At 43.6% G+C, this 23,087-nt stretch overlaps 1 protein-coding gene across 2 annotated transcripts in view; it reads right to left on the reverse strand.

Annotated features, from left to right (window-relative positions):
* UBE4B (ubiquitination factor E4B) overlaps window positions 1–23,087 on the reverse strand; it is a 123,427-nt gene continuing 100,340 nt past the window's right edge. For both annotated transcript variants that reach the window (XM_065935792.1, XM_065935790.1), the window contains 7 exons: window positions 18,498–18,624; window positions 16,141–16,285; window positions 11,805–11,939; window positions 8,573–8,764; window positions 2,412–2,586; window positions 1,704–1,850; window positions 1–1,381 (listed from right to left, as the gene is read on the reverse strand). In XM_065935792.1, coding sequence (XP_065791864.1) covers window positions 1,320–1,381; window positions 1,704–1,850; window positions 2,412–2,586; window positions 8,573–8,764; window positions 11,805–11,939; window positions 16,141–16,285; window positions 18,498–18,624 — 983 coding nt within the window. In that variant the 3' untranslated portion in view covers window positions 1–1,319. The remainder of the gene's footprint in view (window positions 1,382–1,703; window positions 1,851–2,411; window positions 2,587–8,572; window positions 8,765–11,804; window positions 11,940–16,140; window positions 16,286–18,497; window positions 18,625–23,087) is intronic.

Raw genomic sequence — 23,087 nt, forward strand, 5'->3', positions numbered from 1 at the left:
TTCCTTCTGAATGTGTATCACCATTTATTGTAGTTTGCGTTAGGAATTGAACAGAGGACATTGTCTGTGGAGTGGTGGGGGGAGAAAAAGGAAAAGAAAGTATGTTTTTGTAGAATTCATTTTTTCCAAAACACTTTATGGTTTCAAAATCCTCTTTTACCCCAAAAGAAATTCAAGAATTCAAGTATGGTAAGTGGGGAGCAGTAATACAAAAAGTCTTTTATGCTTATGTGTGTGTGTGTGTGCGTGTGCATATGTGTGTATGTGTGTGTGTTTTACAAGCAGACATACTTCTACATTTCTCGCACCCTTTTTTGCTTTGGTAAGGCCAAGCCCCACAGGACACATCCATACAAACAATCCTGCGTTGAACTCAGAGACTCAAGGGTTGAGGAACTTATTTACCCTCACAGAATAACTGTAAAGATTTTAAAATGTCACAGAGCATTAAAAGAAAAACCCAACCCCCCCAACACCCAAACCAGAAGACATGAAATCCTGATACACTTAAATGCTTCTTTTGCTGCAGCTGTTCCTCAGATTCCTGATAGTGGGCTTACTACAAGGACCAGAGCAATAAGATACTCTTCATTTTGTTTAGAATAATTAAAAAAAAAAAAATATGGGACATTTCAAAAGAAAAAAAAATAAAAACTAAAATTCAAATTCTGAAAATATCTTGCCTCTTTTATTAATCATGTCATCTAACACCAATTAAAAAAAACAAATACGTGAATATGATATAAAAATACGATCCCGGGATTAACACTTGTTGCAGGCACAGTTATCTCACAGAATATATGTTTGGAGGGCCAAGGAAAGGAGTTTATTTTTGTTTTTGCTTCACTTAAAAAAAAAAATCCACAGCAGTGCAAGTAGGATCAGGAAGAGGGTAGGAGGGGGAGATTCTTTAGCAGCAAAATGTCCAAGGTTCTCTAATCACAATCAAAATCAACGGATATTGGATTGGGGGGGTGGGGGAAGATGAAAGGGATGCTGCCCAGACCCATTCGTCATCAATCACTAAAAGACTTCTGCTGCAAAAGCCCCAAATTGTGACATATGAAGGACGTGCTCTATTACACAAGCAATCATCAAATGTGTCCTTCAAGCTTTTGACCACGTTTGTCACTTAAATATATGTACAGGAATTGGGCTCCTCCTCTTGTTCACGTCCTTTCAGGTCTCCACCGCTTGGTCACTCTGGGTGGGCTTGTGGTGTATTTTGCCTCCAATGTTTGAACATCATGTGCACCATCACTCTGGTTTGCCTCGCTGGCCCTGGCTGTTTCCAGCAGAAGGTGGGCAGGCAGGGTGGTTTAGTGATCACTGTTCTGTTTCTCTCTCATCCAGGCGTGAATCTGTTCTTTCAGTTCTGGCACTGAGAAAAGAAAAGGAAAGAATTAATGCCCTGGATGGGCTTTTCCTGAGAGATGATGCCTGCAGTTCAGTATAAAGAAAGGGCCATTTATATCCTCATGGAATTGAAGGCTGAGGAAGAGGACATGAACAGTAAAGACTGGAATTCTATAGTGAAAAAGAGCAAAGAATGTTTTGTGTCTTTTCCGTTACAAAGTGTCAGAAACCATGAAGCGTCTGGACTTATTAAGTTTCCCCCTTTCGGTTGCTCTCTGACACAGGATTTTTGGCCCCGCTGCTCAGACAGGTGTAGACACTGCAGTTCAAGCTCTGCCCTCCCGTACCTGGTTCCAGCATGTTCTCTGTCAGCGTCTGTCGGTTGAAGGGGTCCGTGGGGGAGTTCAGCAAGTGCCGCAGGATGATGGAGCGGTCCATGATGGTGCCGGAGGGCAGTCGCACGGGGTCAGTCATCAAGGTGTCCATTAGAGGGTCTACAGAGACAAACCAAAGCAAATTCTAGTCAAACAACAGCGCATAAAACTGAAAAAGAATATAAAACAAAGTCCCTCCTATTAGTGAAAAACAGAGCAGCAACCAAATGGCCCCGACCAGGCCACCAAGTTTAGAAGGAAATCGGCACTAGATAAAAGCACACACTTGGCCTTTTGCAGATGGGAAAGTACCCTTTTGTCAGCTACTAGGAGGAAAGATTAGAGAAAAAAAGACAGTAAGACAGATACAGCATCAAGCAGCGAAGATGGCAGCTAGAATCAACCCTTCCTCTTAGAACTCCTCACAATTCTTGGAACATACAAATCCCTGCCTGCAAAGGCAAGGCTGACCTTAGAATTTTTAGGGCTGTTATCTGGTTTGAAATCAGGCGAAGGATTTTTTCCCCTTGTCATTTATAATATGAACTAAAAGTAGGCAATGGTAATTTCAATTTCAGACCAAGAGTCTCAAAAAAGCAAGGAGAGCACAGAACATCTTCTAATGTTACAGGTTTCAGGTTAAATCAAAGAATTTGGTATAAGAAAAGTGGGTCCACTCACCTCTGAACTCGTCTGGGGCGTCACTGTAGTCAATTTCCGCACGTGCATTCTTAGCCACAATCTCCTCTACTTTCTCAGCCAGAAGCTTGAACTTCTCTATCGCTATGGTGGATTTGATTCCCGCCTTCCGCATTTTTGAAATAACTTCTTCAAACAACTCTTTGCTGTAGGATCTCTGCAAACGAGTAAAGACAATGTGAGATGTAAATATAAATGGAAAAAAGCAACCTGCAGAAAATATCCAAAGTAGGCTCTGTTTTCTAAAAAAGCCCTAAAATTATAAGTATATATAAATACACTTTGACATGGCTATAAATACATAAAGACTGGGCTTTATGTACAAGGTCATTACTTCTGGAAGGGGCTTTAGGACTGAGGCAAATGAGAGGAATTTTTTAAAAATTTAATTACTTTTACAACAAACATGCATTTCTCTTAAAATTTTAATATTAAAAAGAGAAGGAAATCTAGTCTAGTTCAGTCTTCATAAGGCACTCAGATGGTAAAGAATCCGCCTGCAATGTGGGAGACCTTGGTTTGATCCCTGGGCTGGGAAGATCCCCCGGAGGAAGGCATGGCAACCCACTCCAGTGTTCTTGCCTGGAGAATCCCCATGGACAGAGGAGCCTGGCGGGCTACAGTTCATGGGTCACAAAGAGGTGGACATGACTGAAGGACTAAGCACAGCACATAGAGACCCAATACCCTGCAAGAGGAGGTAGCTAGTTCAGTTCTTTTCCCTAAAGGTAAACACGGTGAAAACAACCCAAACAGAGTGCACAATCAACAGGAGCCTTCTCCCGTTCTCTGATGCTTCTTTAAGATCTTTTAGTTTAATGCTATTAAATGTCAGAGGCTCTGCTGATGGGAGCAAACAGGGACTGTGCCTGTGAGAGTGGGAGGGATGACCTGCAGGGCAAGCCCCACCACAGATCCAGGCGACCCTGGACTTCAAACCTGGCTTAACCATCTACCCATTGTGAGGTTTTAGGCAAGGCTCTAACTCTCCTTAACCCCAGTCTCCTTGGGTGTAAAATGCTGGTAGTAACACCTACCCTACAGGTGCCTAATTTATATTAATCACTGCCATTTCAAAAGAGCAAAGTATCATATTTGGCATTTAGGCAAAAACACTGGCCACATGCCACTTTAGTGATACAAAGATAGTCAGGGAATGATTAAATCAGTGACCTGTGATTTCTAAACGAGGATTCACAAGAACATATATCTGTGGGATGAATTCATCTTAGTGCTTGTGTTTTCTCAGAACGCTGGATTGAAAGTCCTCAGTCTTCCTTCTATCCTTTTTTCAACTTCAGTTTCTAAATAAGTGCACATGCTCACTTTCTATCTCCACACACACCCATGTCCCTTATTCAATCCACCTGGGAAAACAGCAAAGGACGAAGTGTTTTTCTTTTTGTCTGGGCCTAGCAATAACAGCTACAGTTTTCTGAAACTAAATTACTACTTTAGTTCAACAGATACTTTATTTGGTATCTACTTACTATGAGCCAGGTAAGCCACCATCCCTATCCCCTAGGGCTTCCTTGATAGCTCAGTTAGTAAAGAATCTGCCTGCAATACAGGAGACCCCAGGTTGATTTCTGGGTTGGGAAGATCCACTGGAGAAGGGAATAGCTACCCACTCCAGTATTCTGGCCTATACAGTCCATGGGTTCGCAAAGAGTCGGACACGACTGAGTGATTTTCACTTCACAGGGAAATAAATGGGCAGAAGTTCACAGTCAGATGCTGAAAGGGCAAAACGCACAGGGTGGCTGCTGCTGCCCACGCTACTGTGATGATTCACCTTGAACACTTCAGTCCATTTGGTGTTCTTGAAAACAACATCCACCCTATTTCTCGAAAGAAATTTCGCACTTTCCTGGTGGTACAGTGATTAAACACTCTGTGCTCCCAATGTAGGGAATATGGGTGTAATCCCTGGTCAGGGAACTATGATCCCACATGCTACGTGGCACCCCCCAAAAAAGATGATTGAGTTTTTAACTGACTGACTTGTGCCTGCTGCTGAGTAAACTTCTAAGATACAGCAGTGGATAAACATGATCAGAAACCAAAGGGCACTCATGATAAGGGGACATGGCGTTCAGTGTCAAAGAGCAGCAGCACCAATAGTCAAACAAATACAGATTACTGAGCTGCTGCTTCAAGTTCAGCGTGGATGGCGTTGGAGAGGAAGCAAAGATGTTATCCTTGACCTCAAGGATTGTAAAGAATGGCTACAAAACTGAACATAAAAATATCTGCAAATTATGTATCCGATGTTGGTCTAGTATCCAGAAAGTATTAAAGAACTCACACAGAATACATAAAGAACAAAATAGGAAGGATCCAATTTCAAAAATGGATAAAGGGGAATTTCCTGTCGGTCAAGTGTTTAGGACGCCATGCTTTCACTACCGAGGGCCTGGGTTCAATCCCTGGTCGGTGAACTAAGATCTCACAAGCCACTTGGTGCAGCTAAGGGGAAAAAAAGAAATGGATGAAGGATCTGAATATATAGCTCTCCAAAACAGATACACAAATGGCCAGCAAGCACTTGTCATTAGGGAAATGCAAATGAAAACTACAGTGAAATACCACTTCACTCCCACTAGGGTGTGTATTAAAAACAAAACAAAACAAAAACATCAGAAAAGAGCAAGTGTTGGTGAGGATGTGGAGAAATTAGAACTCTCGTACACTACTCGTGGGCTTGTGGGACTGTTAAACACAGAATTACCATATGACTCAGAAATTCTACTCCTAAGTATATCCTAAAGAATTGAAAATAGGTATTCACACAAATACTTTGTCTGACTGCTTTGCGGCCCCATGAACTGTAGCCCACCAGGTTCCTTTGTCCATGGAACTCTCCAGGCCAGAACACTGGAGCGGGTAGACATTTCCTTCTTCAGGGGATCTTCCCGACCCAGGGATCAAACCCTGGTCTCCCACATTGCAGGCAGATTCTTCACAGTCTGAGCCACCAGGAGACATGGGTTCAATCTCTGGGCCAGCAGGATCCCTTAGCCACAGGGCAACTGAGCCCCATGTGTCACAACTACCGAGCCCGCGCTCTACAGCCCATGTCCTGCAACACGTGAAGCCCACCTGTCACTATGCTCCACAACAGCAGCAGCCACTGAAATGAGAAGCCTTGTGCACCGCAACGAGAGTAGCCCCTGCTCTCCACAACTAGAGAAAAGCCCGCGTGTGGCAATGAAGACCCAGCAAAGCCAAAAATAAACGCAAAAAACAAAAAAAAGGAACTAAGTACTGATGCATGTGTAACATAGATGAACCTTGAAAACATGTTACCTGAAAGAAGCCGGACACAAAAAGTTATATACATTGTATCATTCCATTTATATGAAATATCCAGAATAGACAAATAGACAAACATAAAAATAGGTAAAATAAAGACAGAAAGCAGTTTACTGGTTGCTAGGGGCTGGGGTGAGATGGGACAGTGGTTGCTTAATGGATATAGGACTTCCTTATGGGAGTGACAGAATGTTCTGAAACTAGAGAGGGGATGGTTGTCCAACACTGTGAATGTAATAAATGCCACTGGACTGTACACTTCAACACGGCTCATTTTGTGTTATTTGACTTTCACCTCAATTAAAAAAAAAAAAGGTGCATGGGAGAAGTGAGATTTCAGGTGGGCTCTTTACTATCATCATTTTTTCATGAAACGTGGTGTTAACAGACAGTGCTCCAGGAGCATCAGATTGCCATCCATCTGTCCGGAAAGCACAGGGAGATGCAGCCCTGGACACGGCTCCCAAGTCAGGTTAGGACCTCTCTTCTCCTAGGCTCTCTGGGCTTTGGGCACAGCCGTCCTGCTGCCCACCCCGCCTCCTCCCACCCTGACCAGGGGCTCTCTGCTCAGACCTGAGTGTAAAGCTCAGGGCTCCTTGTACTGGTGTCTCCTGTCACCTGTCCTGGGCACCTGTCTTCCACCCGCTCTCGTGCGTGGAAGGCTCTCTGCTTCTTTTCTTGCTCGGCCGCCACTTTCTTCTTCCTTTTGTCTTCCCAGGAAAGTAAGACACGCCAGACGGAACCAGAGCAAATCAACAGCACTGCCCCAAAGGAGATAACAAAGTGCCACCACCTCCCTGGAGCCTTCCAGTCTTCCATCCTTCTGCCTCTCCCCGCCACCCAGACTCTCTTCCAAGACAATCCGGTTGGCAGGCCCCTCACTGGCTTACAGCCAACGTCAATGCAAAGTGTCCAAAAATCGAGACAAACATCACACTGTACAACGCAGCTAAAAACCCGCTTAAAAAGCGTTCCTCTCTCCACGGTGTCACCAGCACTTGTGTGCTTGCCTCAAGGGTCTGGAAGAACAGGGCTACTGAGACATTCAAGCAGACCTGAGTGCACCGTAGGCCACCACCATAATCCACAGGCGTTACCAGGGGGTGTGGATGGTTCACTGGTCACCAAGGAAAGCAGTAGGAAGCACCCCTTTGGTTTTCACTGTCTCACTGGGTATGCTGTGTTCATCCACACTGCAAACTTTGAGTTGCATTAACTTCTTGCGTTGTGGCGGCCACAGGAAAACCTACCAGGAGGAGAGGGAGCAGGCTAATGACCCTCTGGAGTCCCTGACTGTAAGAGTGGAAGAGTCCCTGGAGACTTCTCACACCTGACCTCTGGCTGGGCTGAGAAGCCCCGTTCTAGTCGGCCTGCTGCCCAAGGCGGACGCCCTGAGCTCACATGGTGAACATTTCCATTTCCTGTCCCTCCTAAGACTACTGTTTATCTTCCATTTCTCAATACATGCAGTATTATACAGCTGCAGATGGGAGAATCATTTTACAATCTCCTCAAAATAACTGCAAACACCTAACCTGTTCTTTTACCACTACCTTTTTGCAGAAAAACTGCTTTAGACATATGTGGTTTTTTTCCATTGCAGGCACTCTGTCAAGACCACATCTCCTGCTTACATCTAAAAGTACCTACGACATATATGACATATGTCTAATAAAGTTTTTATTGGAAAAAAAACAAGAGGACCTGCAATTTCCCTATTTTGACCTTTAGATGATATGTAAGTAAAAAACCTTCTGGAGGGGTCTTCCTTGGTGGTTCACTGGTTACAATGCCGTGCTTCCAATGCAGGGATGCAGGAGATGCAAGATCGATCCCTGGTTAGGGAACTAAGATCCCACATGCCGTGCAGGGCAGTCAATAAATAAATAAATAAATAAACAACAACAACAACCTTTCTGGAATTCCTAGTGACAGTTACCCTGAGAGGTAATTAATATCTGGAAAAACAATGTGAACAAAGATGGAGAGATGGAAACGAACATGGAACATTGGGGCATTTTAAGCAGAGAGCAGAGAAGTTGAGGACAGGGACTCAGGTCAGACACCGGGGAGCAGCCCTGTCTCTGCCCCACGCTAACCGTGTGCCTCTCTAACCTCTGTGCGCCTCTGAGGGCGTGAGGAATCCAAGGGAACCCGTATCACAGGATTTTGTGAGGGTCACAAGTGAAAACATGAAAGGTGGTTAAACCCTGACATGCAGTTAATAACCATTAGTTACTAAGGTGCTGAAGATGCTGCAGGACAGAGGAACGTGGAGGAAGAAGCCCTGTAGGAGATTCTGAAAAATTAAAAATCAAGGCTGGACTGGGGTTTCCGGGACTAAATTGGAAGCTGTGGAAATGAAAACCACAAAATGGATGTGATCACCAGGACCCAAGGAATAAGGGAGGGAAGGATGTAAACATAACAAAAAAGGTCTGAAACCTGGAACCACAGAATTAACAGCAGCACTGAAGCTGAAGAGACTCCCTGAGAAAACAGGGTTTCTTCTGAGCTTAACAGATTTGTCAAGCAAGGCTCTTAACAAGATGGGTTACAAACTCAACTGGAAATGGATCTGAGAGCCAAATCCGCTCTTTACGTCCAAAGCACAATAACCGGTTCATCTCCATTTACACCAGACAAGTTTTCCTTGCCACTGTGGCTGTTATTTGTTTACATCCTAAAAACTTTCCAAGCTACATTTTGCAAAGTGTCCCCTTCCTTGATTTCCAGTGGGGAAAATCCAGAAACAGAGGGATGTGCATGGAGTCTGCCAGACATCCACAGGGACGCAAACTCAAGTCGCCCGCCCCCCAGGCACTGACCTGGTCGTCAGCGATGGCTTTTGCGAACCGGGCACAGTCCAGCTGCAAGTAAATATCAGTCAGTTGGTCCAACAGCTTCTTTGGTTCAAAGCCATATTTCTCAGGGTTTTCAACTTTCAGGTCACGGCACTTCGGGCCACAGAGTTGCTGAAGATTGAAGTTCAGCATCGCGGCCAATCGGGGTCCAAGTTCCTAGGGAATCACAGAATAACGGGACAAGTCAAGCTGTCAAGTCAAGTAAGGAGGACCAAACACTCTCCTTTCAGCGACTGCAGGGCCAGGAATTGGCAGGATAGATGTTCAAAGAATCCCTTACCTCTGCTACATCATATAAGCTGAAGGAGGACATTCCATTCAGCCTTCTCTTTACTCTCCATTTCTAATACAACAATTCTAATGCTTAATAGAATGCTGCAGCCTGATGAAATATTTATAAATGCCAAAAAAGCAACCTTTTCTTTAAATTCATGTTTTTAACTATAAAAACAACAATCACTTCGAATTTGCTGAGAAAGAAGTCACACATGTTTGAGTCTGCTCTTTCAGCCATCATTTTAGGTATTATTTTTTTTATAAACTTTAAATGTTCCTGGCAGTTTAGACAATATGCACCATTCTCATTTATCAGATGCAAAGAGCAGAGAAATATAAAAGAGAAGATAAAATCTGTCTTGAATGGTTTTAAATCAAGCCAGTGAAACAAAACAAATGAAACAACTAGAAGATAAGTATGAAATAACATGCTATAACCCCACTAGATGATACAGTATTACTACAAATGGGCATACTTTGCTTTAAGGAAAACTGAGAGAGGAAAATCTCACTTTGAGAGTATTAAACAGTGGCCATAAATATGAGTCTTGAAGGCTTCTCTTTAAGGAACAAGGTTTTCAGTAAATTTAATGACTGGATCTATACAAAATCAACTTAAACTTAGCTTTTAAAGGACCCACTCTTGCACAAAGTAAAGTACTCCTGTTGTTTGTTTTTTGATGAATATATACTCTTTAATCTACTCTTCTTCACTGAAGTATGATGGAATGTCATCCCTTGGGTTAAGATGAATATATCCATGTTGTTATTCTACAAACACTTTCATTTTTGATTCACAATTTCCAAATATTTTATGTCTTGATAATACATCCGTAACTTTTAAATTATTATTTTTTTCTTTTTTTTTTAACTTTTAAATTATTTAAAAAAATTTAAGTTGGAGGATAATTGCTTTACAATGCTGTGTCAGTTTCTGCTGTATAACATGAGTCAGCTATACATATACATATATCCTCTCCCTCTTGCACCTCCCTCCCCCACCATATTCCTATATTTAATTGTTAAGAAACTGTGAGATAAAAGAGTGATTAAGAAGAGAATATAACTGGTGATTTTTCTTTCTGAAGTGGGAGAGTTTTGTGCTAACCAGCCAAGACTAGCCAAGAAGGTGAAAACAGTACAGCAAAGGAAAAAGAAAGATGATGGCAGGCAGAGCAAAGTCTGGGGGCAGAAGACCATGACCCATGTGTGCGGATAGCTCAGATCAGTTAGTAGATCTTGAAAAAAATTAATTTTAATTGACATGAAAATATTACACTTAGCTTTCAATAATTTCCTTTAAAAATGAAGAATTTAGAGTTTAAAAAAAAGGCTTTATGATAATTTAGTCTCAAAAGATATTTTTAAATATTTCTTTTTATTCATCTATCTGTTTGGCTGTGTGGGGTCTTAGCCGTGGCACAAGGGATCTTCGATATTCGTTGAGGCATGTGAACTCTTAGTTTGGGCATGGGGTATCCCGTTCCCTGACTGGTCCCTCTGCATTGTGAGCTTGGACTCTCAGCCACCGGACCACTGGGGAAGTCCCTCAAGTAATTTTTATAGTTTCTGACCCTCTAAACAATCACATGGCACTGTCATTGGAGCACCTGAACATAAAATACAACATGACTTAGAGCAGGGACTGGCAAATTCTGGGCTAAGACAAATATGGCCTGATGCCTCAGCTGAGGAAGTCTTACTGGAACACAGTAACAGCAGTTAGTAGCTGAGACAGAGACTGTGTGGCCCACAACATATAAACTATTCACTGTCTGGCCTTTACAGAAAAACTTTATAGAAACTCCATTTGCAAGGCTTTAAGGGAAGCAAGTGTTTGAAGTACCTTGTCTAAATGAATTGCCGTGTTCTTATGCTTTTAATGATGCACTGTTTGCTTCATGTTCTGTTGCTCCTGTGCTGAAATCTATTTATGAAAAAACATGAAATGGAAAGGGGACAGGGGAGGGGGCCCATCTCGTGAGCTGCACCCAGGCCAGGGTGTGGTGATAATCCTGAAGGTAAGAGTAAGCAGGGAGGGGACTTTCCTGAGGTCCAGTGGCTGAGGCTGTGTTTCCACTGCAGGGGGCACGGGTTTGATCCCTGGAGAACTAAGATCCCACATGCTGTGCTGTGCATCCAAAAATTTCTTTTTAAAACAGAGAGGGAAACTGGAGGAAATACATAGTAAAATTATATTCCACTATAACTGTGCTTCCATGTGAACAATGGACTACCAAATCTTAGGTCCCTTTCTTGCCTTCTACCTATCAACTTGCCTCACTACCCTTGTCGTGGCCACACTGTAATGCCTCTAAACTCCGTGTGTGTGTGTGTATGTGTGTTGGAGGGGTGGTCAAAGCAAAGCAGAGATTTTCATTTATGCCTCTCAGCTTTGACTTCAGAAACAGGATCCAGGTCTCTTCAATCAAGTCAAAGTCAAACATTCTGTCTACCAGTGATCTATCATAAACCCTAACTAAGGCTCTCAATAACCTTTGACTTCTTGAATGTAACAAAGCTACACTTGAAGAGAACCAAAGATCTTACACACTATCAATTATTTCTACTTAATAAACTCTAATTTCCAATTGATGTCACTTTATACTTTTCTTATAAATAAAACACAGGAATCAATAATGATAAAAATATGCCACAGTTTCAACATTAATAATCCAATGTGCTATCTCAGCAGAAAGTGAACTAGAAGTGACCGTCTTCAGACTTCAGTGTATCAACAGAGTGTTGTGCATATCAATTAGCATAACTGGGAACAAACTCAGTGACAGATTCTAACTGATTGGTGACTGTGATGCTAAAACACCCAGAATTTCAATGACGACTATATTTAGTTCTAAGTTGATAGGCTCTGAATGTTGAATCCAACAGACAAAACAAATACCCTGAAGGTTCTACTCACGGGTCTCAGGAATGGCTTCTGGACCTGCTTGGTGAGGATATGGAACATGTCCACGGTCTCTGTTGCCAGGGCAAGATAGGAGCGTGAAACGCGCTCATCCTGAGCGAGCTGGGACTGGCGAGCCTGCTGCTGATCCTGGGGAACAGTGAACAGATGCCAGACACATCTCAGAACTAGTCATCAGCTCACCAAGCTCCAAGTGCAAGGGAAAAATACAGTCAGCTCATAACTAGGGAAGTGTGTAATACAGTCAACAGACTTGGGGAATCATAGAACCAGCTGTATGGCAAATGTTCCAGATTACTGAGGTTTATTCCTTTTGCCATCAGACATCCTTAGGAGTTTGGAGAAGGTGACCCTGGCACATGATTTAACGTACACAAGACTCAGTTTCCTCAATGACAAAAAGAAGTCACTATGAACCTCTGTGCAGGATGAAATAAGTGATGTTGTGCTTGATACACACTGGGACCTAATAAAGGATGTTCATTGTCCTTAATAATAACCTTTGCTTAGTCATCATTATTTTGAAAACACGAGATCTGTTATGCTATGACACTGAAGTCTGTAGGTTTTGCCATGACACCAAAGGCCTGGAAATGGCTAAGCTTCTGAACCATGTCTTTTCACAGCAGTCAGGCTGTCAACCTTTACAACTGTCAGCATGCTTGCCTCAGGCTCCATCCTCCTCCTCGTCCTCTGACAGAGGCTGGAACATGAGATAACAAGGTGGATTTGACTCATGGGTAAAGTAAGATGGGGTAGAGAAGGCTCTGCAAGGAATAAAATGTAGAAATATCAGGATGGGTTTATATTCTTACAGTTGCTCAGAGGCCAGCTAACTTTGTGTTGGGGGAGGGAAAATAGCTGGAAGAGCTGATGGAGCCACACCAGTACATCCTGGGAAAGTGCCTGGAGGAGAACCTGCATCAGTGTTGCATGACCTGCCCACTGCCCTCTGGACAGGACAGAAAAGGTGAAGCAGGGGGACTGGAAGAACAGCAAAGTGAGAACCACCTCGATGTGTGTCAGGGTGTCTTGCTCATTTATCAATCATGGACCAGGCCTCTGGTAGGGGATGGAGCACAGAATACGACCAAGAAGGCTCCCTACCTCATGGAGCTTGGGTTCCAGTTAGAGAGACAAGCAATAAACAGACACCCACCCAAACAGATGCTTAGTAAGTCTGATAATGATTTTCAAGAAAAATAAAGCAGGGTAGCAAGGAGGAAGAGTGTGCTGGGGTCAGGGTGCTACTCTGAAAAAGGTAGTCAGGGAAGGCCTCTCTGAGGAGGTGACATTTAAGAAGGTAGCTAAAGGAAGTGAATCAGCAAAAATCCAGGGTAAAAGCACTCCAGGTGGAGGGAACAGCAAGTGCAAAGGCCCTGCTGGTGAGGGGAGAAGCAAGGAGGTGGGTGTAGCCCGGGAAGAGGAGTGAAGGAAGAAGGGTAGGGCCGATAGTGCATGCCCAGGGAGAATTCAGGAAGCCTGGAAGGGCTCTGAGCAGAGCAGCAATAAGAAGTTGACAGAGGACTTCCCTGGTGGTCCAGTGGTGGAGACACTGCACTTACACTCCAGGAGGCATAGGTTTGATTCCTGGTCAGGGAACTAAGATTTACACATGCCTCAAGGCACGGCTGAAGGAAAAAAAAAATGAAGCCAACTGAGATTTTAACAGCATCCTTCTGGAGTGGACATCAGCAACGGTGAAGGCTGGGAGACCACAAGGGAGTCTTCTCCAGGTAAGAGACCATAGTGGTCTAGAGGTGGAGGAAAGAGGTCAGACAATGAATATATTTTGAGATAGAGCCTAGGGGCATTTGCTGAGACAGCGAGAGAAATCAAGGAACACTCCACAGGTGCTGAGCCAGAGCACTGAGTAGAATGCAGTCCTCATTTCCTGAGGCAGGGCAGAGGAGATCCGGAAAACAACTTCTGGACACAAGTGGAGATCCCATTAGAACTCCGGGCAGAGGCAAGTCAATAGCTGGCTACGTAAGCCTGAATCAACTTACATAAGCCTGAATCAAGAGTGAGCCGAGCTTGGGAGGCACATTTTGGAGTCTTTAGAATACAGACAGTTAAAGCCTTGGAATAGATGAGATCGGCCTGCAGCTGTTTTCAACTGGGGGCATCAGGTACTGTGTGGGAGTATTTCCGGTTGCCTGGTAACCGGAAGTAGGAGGGACACATGACTGGCATTAAATGGGCATGAATTGGAGATGCCCTGCAGCATCTGGGACAGTTTCTCCTGACAAAGAGCTACTCTTACATCAAAACTCCAACCAGCACCCTTACCAAGGAACACACGACCTAGGGAAAGTCGTGTGTGAAAAAAGAGAAGACAATTGAGGTCTGAGCACTGGGGAGGAGCAGGCAGGGAGACGGGAGGTAGGAAGTGATTTCAAAGCCAAGTAGAACTGATTTCTGAAATAGCATTTGTCAGGGATTATTTATGACCTTTTCCCATCCATTAACACAGAAAAAAATCAATAGTATGTGCTCAGTTGCCTCATAAACAAAAGTTCTTATGATAAGCACTGGCCCTGGACAAGACAATGTGCTGCAGAGCTACATCCCAACATCGACAGCATAAGCTGGTCCAGCACTGGCATCATGAGTGACATCAAGCGGGCATCACAGGAGCAGACAGAAAGGTGAGACTTTGCAGCTCCCCTAGTGGGAAGCCAACTATGAGGAAGTATTTGGACAAGACCTCCTTCAAAGGATGGGTAGACCTCCTTCAAAGGATGGGTAAAAGTTTAATACCTAACAGCAGAAAGTAGAGCATTTTGGACAGGAGTGTCTCAAGGCAAATAAAACCACAGGAGCTGCACATCCTGAACACGTTCTCTGGGCTGGTCCTGAACTCAGTCCTCGCCATCCACCATCTCTCCTCAGTTTTCCTCAAGGCAGGAACTACCTCTGACTTACGGGCCAGGAAACAGATGATGAACTCAATGAGTGGCAGTACCAGTTCTCAAACCCAGGTCCGCTGGATTCCAAAGCTAGGGTCTTTCAACTAGAGCTCATCGGTCTCCCTGACACGTTCTGCAAGGGCTGGGGGACCGGGCCAGATTGGAGTCGAAGGACTGGTAAGCTTCGGAGGATGTCTTAGAGCCCCCTGGGGCTGTGGAGGCTCAGGCGCAGGGCTGACTGCAGCCTGTGTGAAATAGAGAGCAGAGGAGGAGCGTTTTGGTGGCCCTGGAGCAAAACAGTTTAAGGTGTGTTTAAAAATGAACATGAGTGATGAGAAGAACAAAGTGTATCTAGAGGGTGGAAAAAGACGACAACCACTGCATTATCTCACGAATACAATTAGAGGGGCTTGAGGAGCATGTTAGCATGGACTCCAGACAAATCCAGAAATCATGGACTCTGGGTGAAGCCCCCCAAAAGGGTGAAGTCTGTAGTTGAAGCACTTTGGCTACAGTAAGGTGTAGAATTCTTATCAAAGCTGTGAGAATACTTGGAATGAAAACCTTCCTCAATGTGCTTCAACCCTCGGCGTTTGAGGACAGAGGAGCATGGTGGACTACAGTCGCAGGGACATAAAGACTCGGAAAAGACAGAGCGACTAAACCACCACCACAAGATAGTTTTGACTCTACGACTTTAGAACCTCAATAACATTCATTTTGAGAATGCTACTTCCAGTCAAGAAAAAGTAGCCCTCCCTACTTTCTGGAAAGCAGTTCTGATTTTGAATCTAACAAGACCAGGAGCAGAACTAGTCAATATATGAGGCAACCAATAGCTGTCAAGAGCCCAGTAAGTGACCAGGGAACCACCTAAACGACTGCAATAAAATGTCAGGAGACGGCTGTAGGCGGCCGCCGGCACAGCAAGCATTTCTCATGGAACCTGGCAAGACAAGCCTCTTTTCTATTTATAACTGAACATAAAAAAAGCAAAATCTATTGAAAGGAAAAACACTCTATCAGAGTCCTTCAGGGTTGTTCACACAGTTGTCTACAGAAGATCAAATCAAATTCTTGTCTAGAAGACAGAATTCTAGAGATTTATTCCCTAGTTATTTTCCTAAATATTCATCAACATATTCAAACAATAAAAGTTCTTCTCCCTAAAAAGCCCTTTACAGTTAAAAGACAGAGGAAGTTTCTAGGACACATTCTGAAAGATTTCTCGGCTCATTGTTTGGCTTTAAGTCATGTCTTAAGGTCTCTCCCACTCAAAACCCACACTCGAATTTCCCAAAAGCCCACAGGAGGGAGATAACAAGTGCTGGCCAGTCGGTCACATCTAAGCCTTCACATCTAACAAGTGCAGCCCTCCTCGTGGGGCTCCGCCTGGGCCACCTGCACCAAGTCCTCACCCGGGGCAGCTGGTCCCACTGTTCTTTGTTCTTCATCTCTTCCTGCACTTCGTGGATCCGCTTCAGAGACTCCAGACTCTCATCGAGCAAGAACGTCGTGTCGTTTATCAGCATGTTTATATAGCGGACAAACTGCTTCCCAGAACTAAAAGGCAATTACACAGGACACAGTCACACGTTTATTGGCAGCGAATGTGGTGGCAGGTCCCGGAGAAAATGGCCTCCACCCAAGAGATACCCACCTCACCCTGCAGAGTCACCAGCCTCGACACAACTCGATGCTGGGACCCCCGCATCTCCCCTTAGATTGTGTGATTCTTTTATATTAGCTGTGATAAGTTCATTCCAGTGATGTGCTGGAGCCACCTGGCAAGGTTCCTCAGAGTCATTGCTAATAACATTCTAGAATTCTGTGAGCAAATTCCCTTGGCAGCTTCAACTCTGGCATCAGTAGAAGTACTGACACCCTGGAAAACCAGCAAGTGCTGACTTCCAGCACCCCCAGCTCCAGAGAGTGGGTTACCAGCACTTCCCTGGCTCATTCCCTAAATAATTTTAAGTAGAGAAAACACTCTTCCAGATTAGAAAAAATATGCTTAAACTCACCAAGATATAAGGAAAGCACAAATACCCGCATATAACAGATAAGAGAACTAATGACACAGTTAATCTTTTTCATAAAGAAAGACACACTGAAGAAAAACTGGAAGCTGGAATACAGTTAACGTACGATATTAATGGTCTTTATAGAAACAGAAGCTTCCAATCTTCGGAACTGTCCTGTAAATCCTATTATAATGGACAGACTACCTGGTGAGCTGAGATGGCTTGGTCCACCTATTAGATTCTGGACCTGTCAGATTAGGACAGAAAAGAGGAACTACTCTTCAGGATCTATTGCTGGGAAATCAGAGGGCAGTGGGGTCTTGTCTTGGGAAGACAAGTACCTGTTAACAAAGGCAGAGGCCTGGATATCAGGAGATGGGAAATTCAGAATGAACACTCCTTATCAGCATCATGCAGATGGAGCTGTAGGCATGCCTGGTCTCCTAAGCTCATTAACCTCACTGCAAGCTTTTGTTGGCATGTACTTCTGACAACAAGAGCAGTTCATGGAAAGAAAGAACTAACCTATCGGGATGGGGAATACGCGTAACTCTATGGCTTATTCATGTCAATGTATGACAAAACCCACTGAAATGTTGTGAAGTAATTAGCCTCCAACTAATAAAAAAAATTTAAAAAAAAAAAAAAAAAGAAAGAACTAACCTAAAGGGTTTACTTTGTGGGAAGCTATCAAAGAAATGGCTATTCCACTGGCCATACTTCCACTGTTGAATGGTAATTCAGTTAACAACTGACAGCTCCGCTTGATCAAGGATTGAATATGGGTTGCAAATATAAGAGTAGATGGTTCTTAAGATTAATTCAAGAGATCACCATTTTCATCTACTTTTCTTTTTAAAGCACATTTATTTTAAAAATTTCTTTTTAATTGGAGGATAATTGCTTTACAATGTTGTATTGGTTTCTGCCATACAGTAAAATGCATCAGTCACAGGTATACTTATGTCCCCTCAGTCACAGGTATACTTATGTCCCCTCCCTCTTGAACCTCCCTCCCACCTCCCACTCATCCCCCTCCCCAACGAGGTTGTCACAGAGCACCAGATTTGAGCTCCCTGCATCAAAGATTTGAGCCTGCTGCATCATACAGCAAATTCCCACTGCCTATCTATTTTACATGTGCTAGTGTATATGTCTCAGTTTGTCCTAATCTCTCCTTCCCCCACTGTGTCCACAAGTCTGTTCTTTATGTCCACTTTTCTTTAAGTAACTTAGATGGCATTACAAATGTCCAGGTTTAAGCAGTCACTGAAACTTCAGGTTGGTAATGAGACAAACTTCATCAAGTTCTAGGCCCTCCCTACAAAGAACATCATTTCAAATGACAGCCTTCATACTAGCTGCTTTTGAACCTGAAGTCCTCCTAACGCTTCTAACTCTAAAGCTTGATTTCAACATATTCAAAGAGTGCTAGAAGATCCCATTTGAGCCATTCTGCAAATTCATGTAATACAGTAATCAAGAAACACCAAAAAACATAACACTTCATCTCAGAATAGACTCTGTCTCCACGTATGTTATGCCCAAAGTATCTTGACAAATCTAAAATTCAGCAAAGTTTGGCAGGCAGAGATTTTGATAATCCTGCTCACATTTAGCAGGACCATCTGGAAAACTTAGAGGAGACCAACCAAACAGTCAACAAGAACCAGCTGGGAAAGCTTTTAAGTGGCTGTTCTCCCTCTGATTTGCAAGAAGGCAAGTGGTGACATTAGGGGCCCAATACTCACTTGAACTCCTCCATAAAGGTGCCGTGGTGAGCTATGTTCTGCCAAAGGCTTTTAAAGATGGTGCTGATGTGATAGCGAATGGTGAACTTGTCATAGAACTCACTGGTGGCGCCGGTGTGCTCAACGTCTGCAGGAGAGAGACAATGGACTGAAGGGCATGGACTTTCTTACCTTTCTAAAAGCAGCTATTGCTGCTATAACATTAAGGAGTAATACGAGTCTGTAAAATCAGACGTGATACAACTCTGTCTCTATCTCATACGTAAGGCAGAAGAGAAATTACAAGTGGTTTTGAAGACAGACCGTCACAGTGAAGGAGGGCAATGACAGTAATAAAATGAACTGGTCTGGGAAAATCGCTGGGCATCACTGGGCTAGCATCACCACTGACCAGAGATGAATTATCATACCTCCCCCGACAGTTACTAGTTTATAGAAACTCCACAACACTTCCCTGAGCGGGAAAAAACACTGGGTTAAATTTTATTAAGGGCAACATATCTATTGAATTTGATTATTACTTTAACTACTTTTGTATAACTGACATTTTAAAACATGTATCAAAGTAGAGAAAAGCACAGTAAATCTCTATGTACTCGTCATTCATTTACCAGTTATCATGATCCATGTAGCTTTTAAAATGGAACAAAGATCAAACTTCTTATAAAAAGACAAATAGCTTAAGCATGAGAAATTCCTGAACTCATGACAAATTTTAAAAAGAGGGAAAACTGTCAGGTAAAGACAACGGACTTAAGGAAAAGATGCAAGACACTACAAACGCAGGAGGGAATAAAAACACATGTTCAAAGACTGATCTCCAATGATATTCATTAAAGTACTATTTATACAGAAGAAAATATAAATAATCCAATGCCTAAGAGAGAATGCAAAAAGGTATTTGTGATATAAATCTGTCTGTCAATGCAGCAGACATGAGTTCAATTCCTGGGTCGGGAAGATCCCCTGGAGAAGGGAATGGCAACCCATTCCCTTCTTGCCTGGAAAATTCCATCACCACAGCCCATGGGATCAAAAAGAGTCAGACACGACTGAGCACACGCACATAAAACCACAGGCTACTAAAGAAAATATATAGTTTGGGTCGATTCATATTAAAAAATACACACACTTGCACATGCGAGATACAAGCTGACTGGAAAGATACAGAGCAAAATGTTAGAGATTCTGAGTGCAGACATTATCAACAAGTTTTATTTTCTTTTTGCTATCTTCTGTATTTCCCAATGAATACTTAATAGGGACTTAAAAACAAAAAAAGTTATTTAAAGATAAAAAAAGGATAGTACCTTAGTATGAAGATCTAAAAGCACCTTTCTTTAAGCTGAACTAAGCATCATTTTGTTAACTGTATAAAAGTGTGAGCTGCAGTATGGAGGGCTGACTTAATGGAGTCTATGGGAGAAACACACAGAGGGCTGACAATGAGCCTCGTCTGTGCTCTAAATGGCCCAGAACACTTGTCCTGTATCCTGAACACAGTACAGACTAAGAAATGACCGTGAACTTAGGACTCATACATCTCTCCCAACATTACAAAAAGTTCATTGCTAATGTTCCCTCAAAATTGCATCAGTCCAAGATATAATCCCCAAGTCCTAGTTCTTTTTTTCCCCAAACTTTAAACCTTTTATTGTTGTTGTTCAGTAGCAAAGTCGGGTCCAACTCTTTGTGACCTCAGGGACTGAAGCATGCCAGGGTTTCCTGTCCTTCACTATCTCTTGGAGTTTGCTTAAACTCGTCCATTGAGTCGGTGATGACATCCAATGATCTCATCCTCTGTCACCCCCTTCTCCATTTGCCCTCAGTCTTTCCCAGCCTCGGGGTCTTTTCCAATGAGTTAGCTCTCCGCATCAGGTGGCCAAAGTATTGGAATATAACCAATTCACAACGCTGTGACAGTTTTGCATGTACAGCAAAGGGACTCAGCCCTACATATATGTGTCTACTCTCCCCCAAACTCCCCTCCCATCCAGGCTGCCACATAACATTGAGCAGATTTCCCTATGCTATACAGTAGGATCTTGTTGGTTACCCATTTTAAATACAGCAGTGTGTACAAGTCCATCTCAAACTCCCAAACTATCCCTTCCCCTCGTCCTTCCCCCACTGGCAACCATACGCTCTTCTTCTAAGTATGTGAATGCTTCTGCTTTGTATGTTCATTTGTATCATTTCTTTTTATATTTCACATATAAGGAATATCATATGGTATTTCTCCTTTTTTGTCTGTCTCAAGTCCTATTTCTAGAAGACCTGCAGAGTTCTAGATCCCTGCTTCCTGCTCACAGGTCTTGATTCAATAAGCTGCCCGGGGCCCTAAGGGCCTTTCCATGTGCGGTTCTCACTGCCTGCCATACTGTGGCAGAGATCTTCTCAAGGCTCCCTCTTTAGCCTTGTTTTCAACATCACTCCAAAGTCATCTCCTTGGAGACCTGCCTGTGCGTCTTAAAAGTAACACCAGGCTGGCGACACTTCCCTGGCGGTCCAGAGGTTAAAACTATGCTTCAGCTGCAGAAGGTGTGGGTTCAATCCCTGTCAGAGGACTAAGATCCCACGTGCCAAGTGGTGCAGTATCAAAAAAAAAAAAAAAAAAGACTAGCACTGGGCCCCCCTCTCACACCCACTCTCTGTAAGTATCTTATTTATTGGTTCCACATCTGTTTTCACGCCAGAATGCCTAACTGGCAGTGGCAGTTTTGGCGTTCGCACGGCTAGGCCCAAGGGGCAACACCGGAGTTGATGTATAGTAGGAGCTCCGTGCGTATTTGCTGAGCTGGTGACCACGTCTACTTGGTCTTTGCTGACTCTGTCTTTGCTGACACTGTCTTTGCTGACTCTGCTCAGCTTGGGGAAGGGAGTGGTCTTGAAGTTGTCTTGGTTATCAGAGTTCTTCCTGGTTCTGAGTAGCCACGTTTTGAGTGCTAGTCCTGCAAGTACCACCTTTGCTGTAGTACAAATAAAATACTCTTTGTTTTTTTTCAAAACTCAGGTTTCCCTGGTGGCTCAGTGGTAGAGAAGCTGCCTGCAATGCAGGAGATGTGGATTTGACCCCTGGGTTGAGTAGGAAATGGCAACTCACTCCAGTGGTCTTGCCTGGAAAATCCCATGGACAGAGGACCCTGGAGGGCTACAATCCATGGGGGCTGCAAAGAGTCGGACACGGCTGAGCACACTCACACACATTCTGAAACTTGGTTTTATTTCTGGAACAAACATTTGACCTTAGGCACTATCTAAGCTAGACCCGCTCTGGGTGTAAAAGAGGAGCCTGTTTCAGAGATCAAGCTGTAATTCATGTCTGAGAGCTGGCCGTGATCAGGAGCCAAGACCTAAACCAGCAGGACTTAATGTGGATTTGCTGGACACGTAGGGGAATGTCTGCCATGCCCACTGTGGGGCTCCCCAGGAGCCGGGCCCTGGGGAACAGGTGGAGCACCTGTGCTAATGCCTAACTGCTGAGGTCGCTGCCACTCACTGGCTGCTGACCTTCAGTGAGCTTCTAGACCCTTCTAAGCTTTAGTTTCCTCATTTGTACAAGGGAGATATTTATAGCACCCATCTTGAGGACTGCTGTGGGGATTAAGTGAAAGGATTAGTAAATATTCAATAAGCAGCAGTTATTATTAGCACGGGTATCATCTTATCCACCCATGATTACAGAGGCGGTTCAGGGCCAGAGGGCATGCTGCTAGGTGGCCAGGCAGAAAGGAGAAAGGACACCCACTCATCCACCCACTCCTGGAATCTTTACGGTGCTCCCCTGCCCCTCCGCCCCACCCTGGGTCTCACAGGCAGGAGGCCTAGCCTGTCCTTTATCCCAAAGCCACTGACAAGCCCAGCGCACTAACTGAGTACAAAATGCATTTAACTGACATCTTTTTTGTTTTTTCAATACCAACAACACAAGTTTACTGTAGAATAATGAAGACATTAGATAACTTTTTAAAAAAGAAAAATAAAACCACACGCAATTTAACCATTCAAAAACAAAACAACTCACTGTTAACATTTTGGTGCATATCTTCCCATACTTTTATCTGTAATATATGTTCGTGTACCAAAAGGTGGTTACCGTTGACAAACTGGTCCATTAATGGCACTTTCTTTTTATTACTTAACCATTTAATGTAACTAACACTATTTTTCAAGGCTCACATGGACCCACTGGATGGATAAATGATAATTTACTTAACTGACCTACAACTGGCAGGAATTTCTTTTTAATACTTTCACTATTTGTTGCTGCTGTTATTGTTTAGTCACTAGTCCTGTCTCTTTGCGACCCCATGGATTGCAGCACACCAGGCTCTCCTGTCCTTCACTTTCTCCCAGAGTTTGCTCAAATTCAAGTCCATTGCATCAGTGATGCTATCTAACCATTTCATCCTCTGCTACCTCCTCCCCCTTCTGCCTTCAATCTTGCCCTGTATCAGGGCCCTTTCCAATGAGTCAGCTCTTCCCATCAGATGGCCAAGGTATTAGACCTTCGGCTTCAGCCTCAGTCCTTCCACTGAGTATTCAGAGTTGATTTCCTTTAGGAAATCATTTGAGCGACCAGATTCCAAT

Source organism: Muntiacus reevesi, chromosome 5 (assembly GCF_963930625.1).
Source record: "Muntiacus reevesi chromosome 5, mMunRee1.1, whole genome shotgun sequence".
Classification (NCBI taxonomy): Eukaryota; Metazoa; Chordata; class Mammalia; order Artiodactyla; family Cervidae; genus Muntiacus; species Muntiacus reevesi.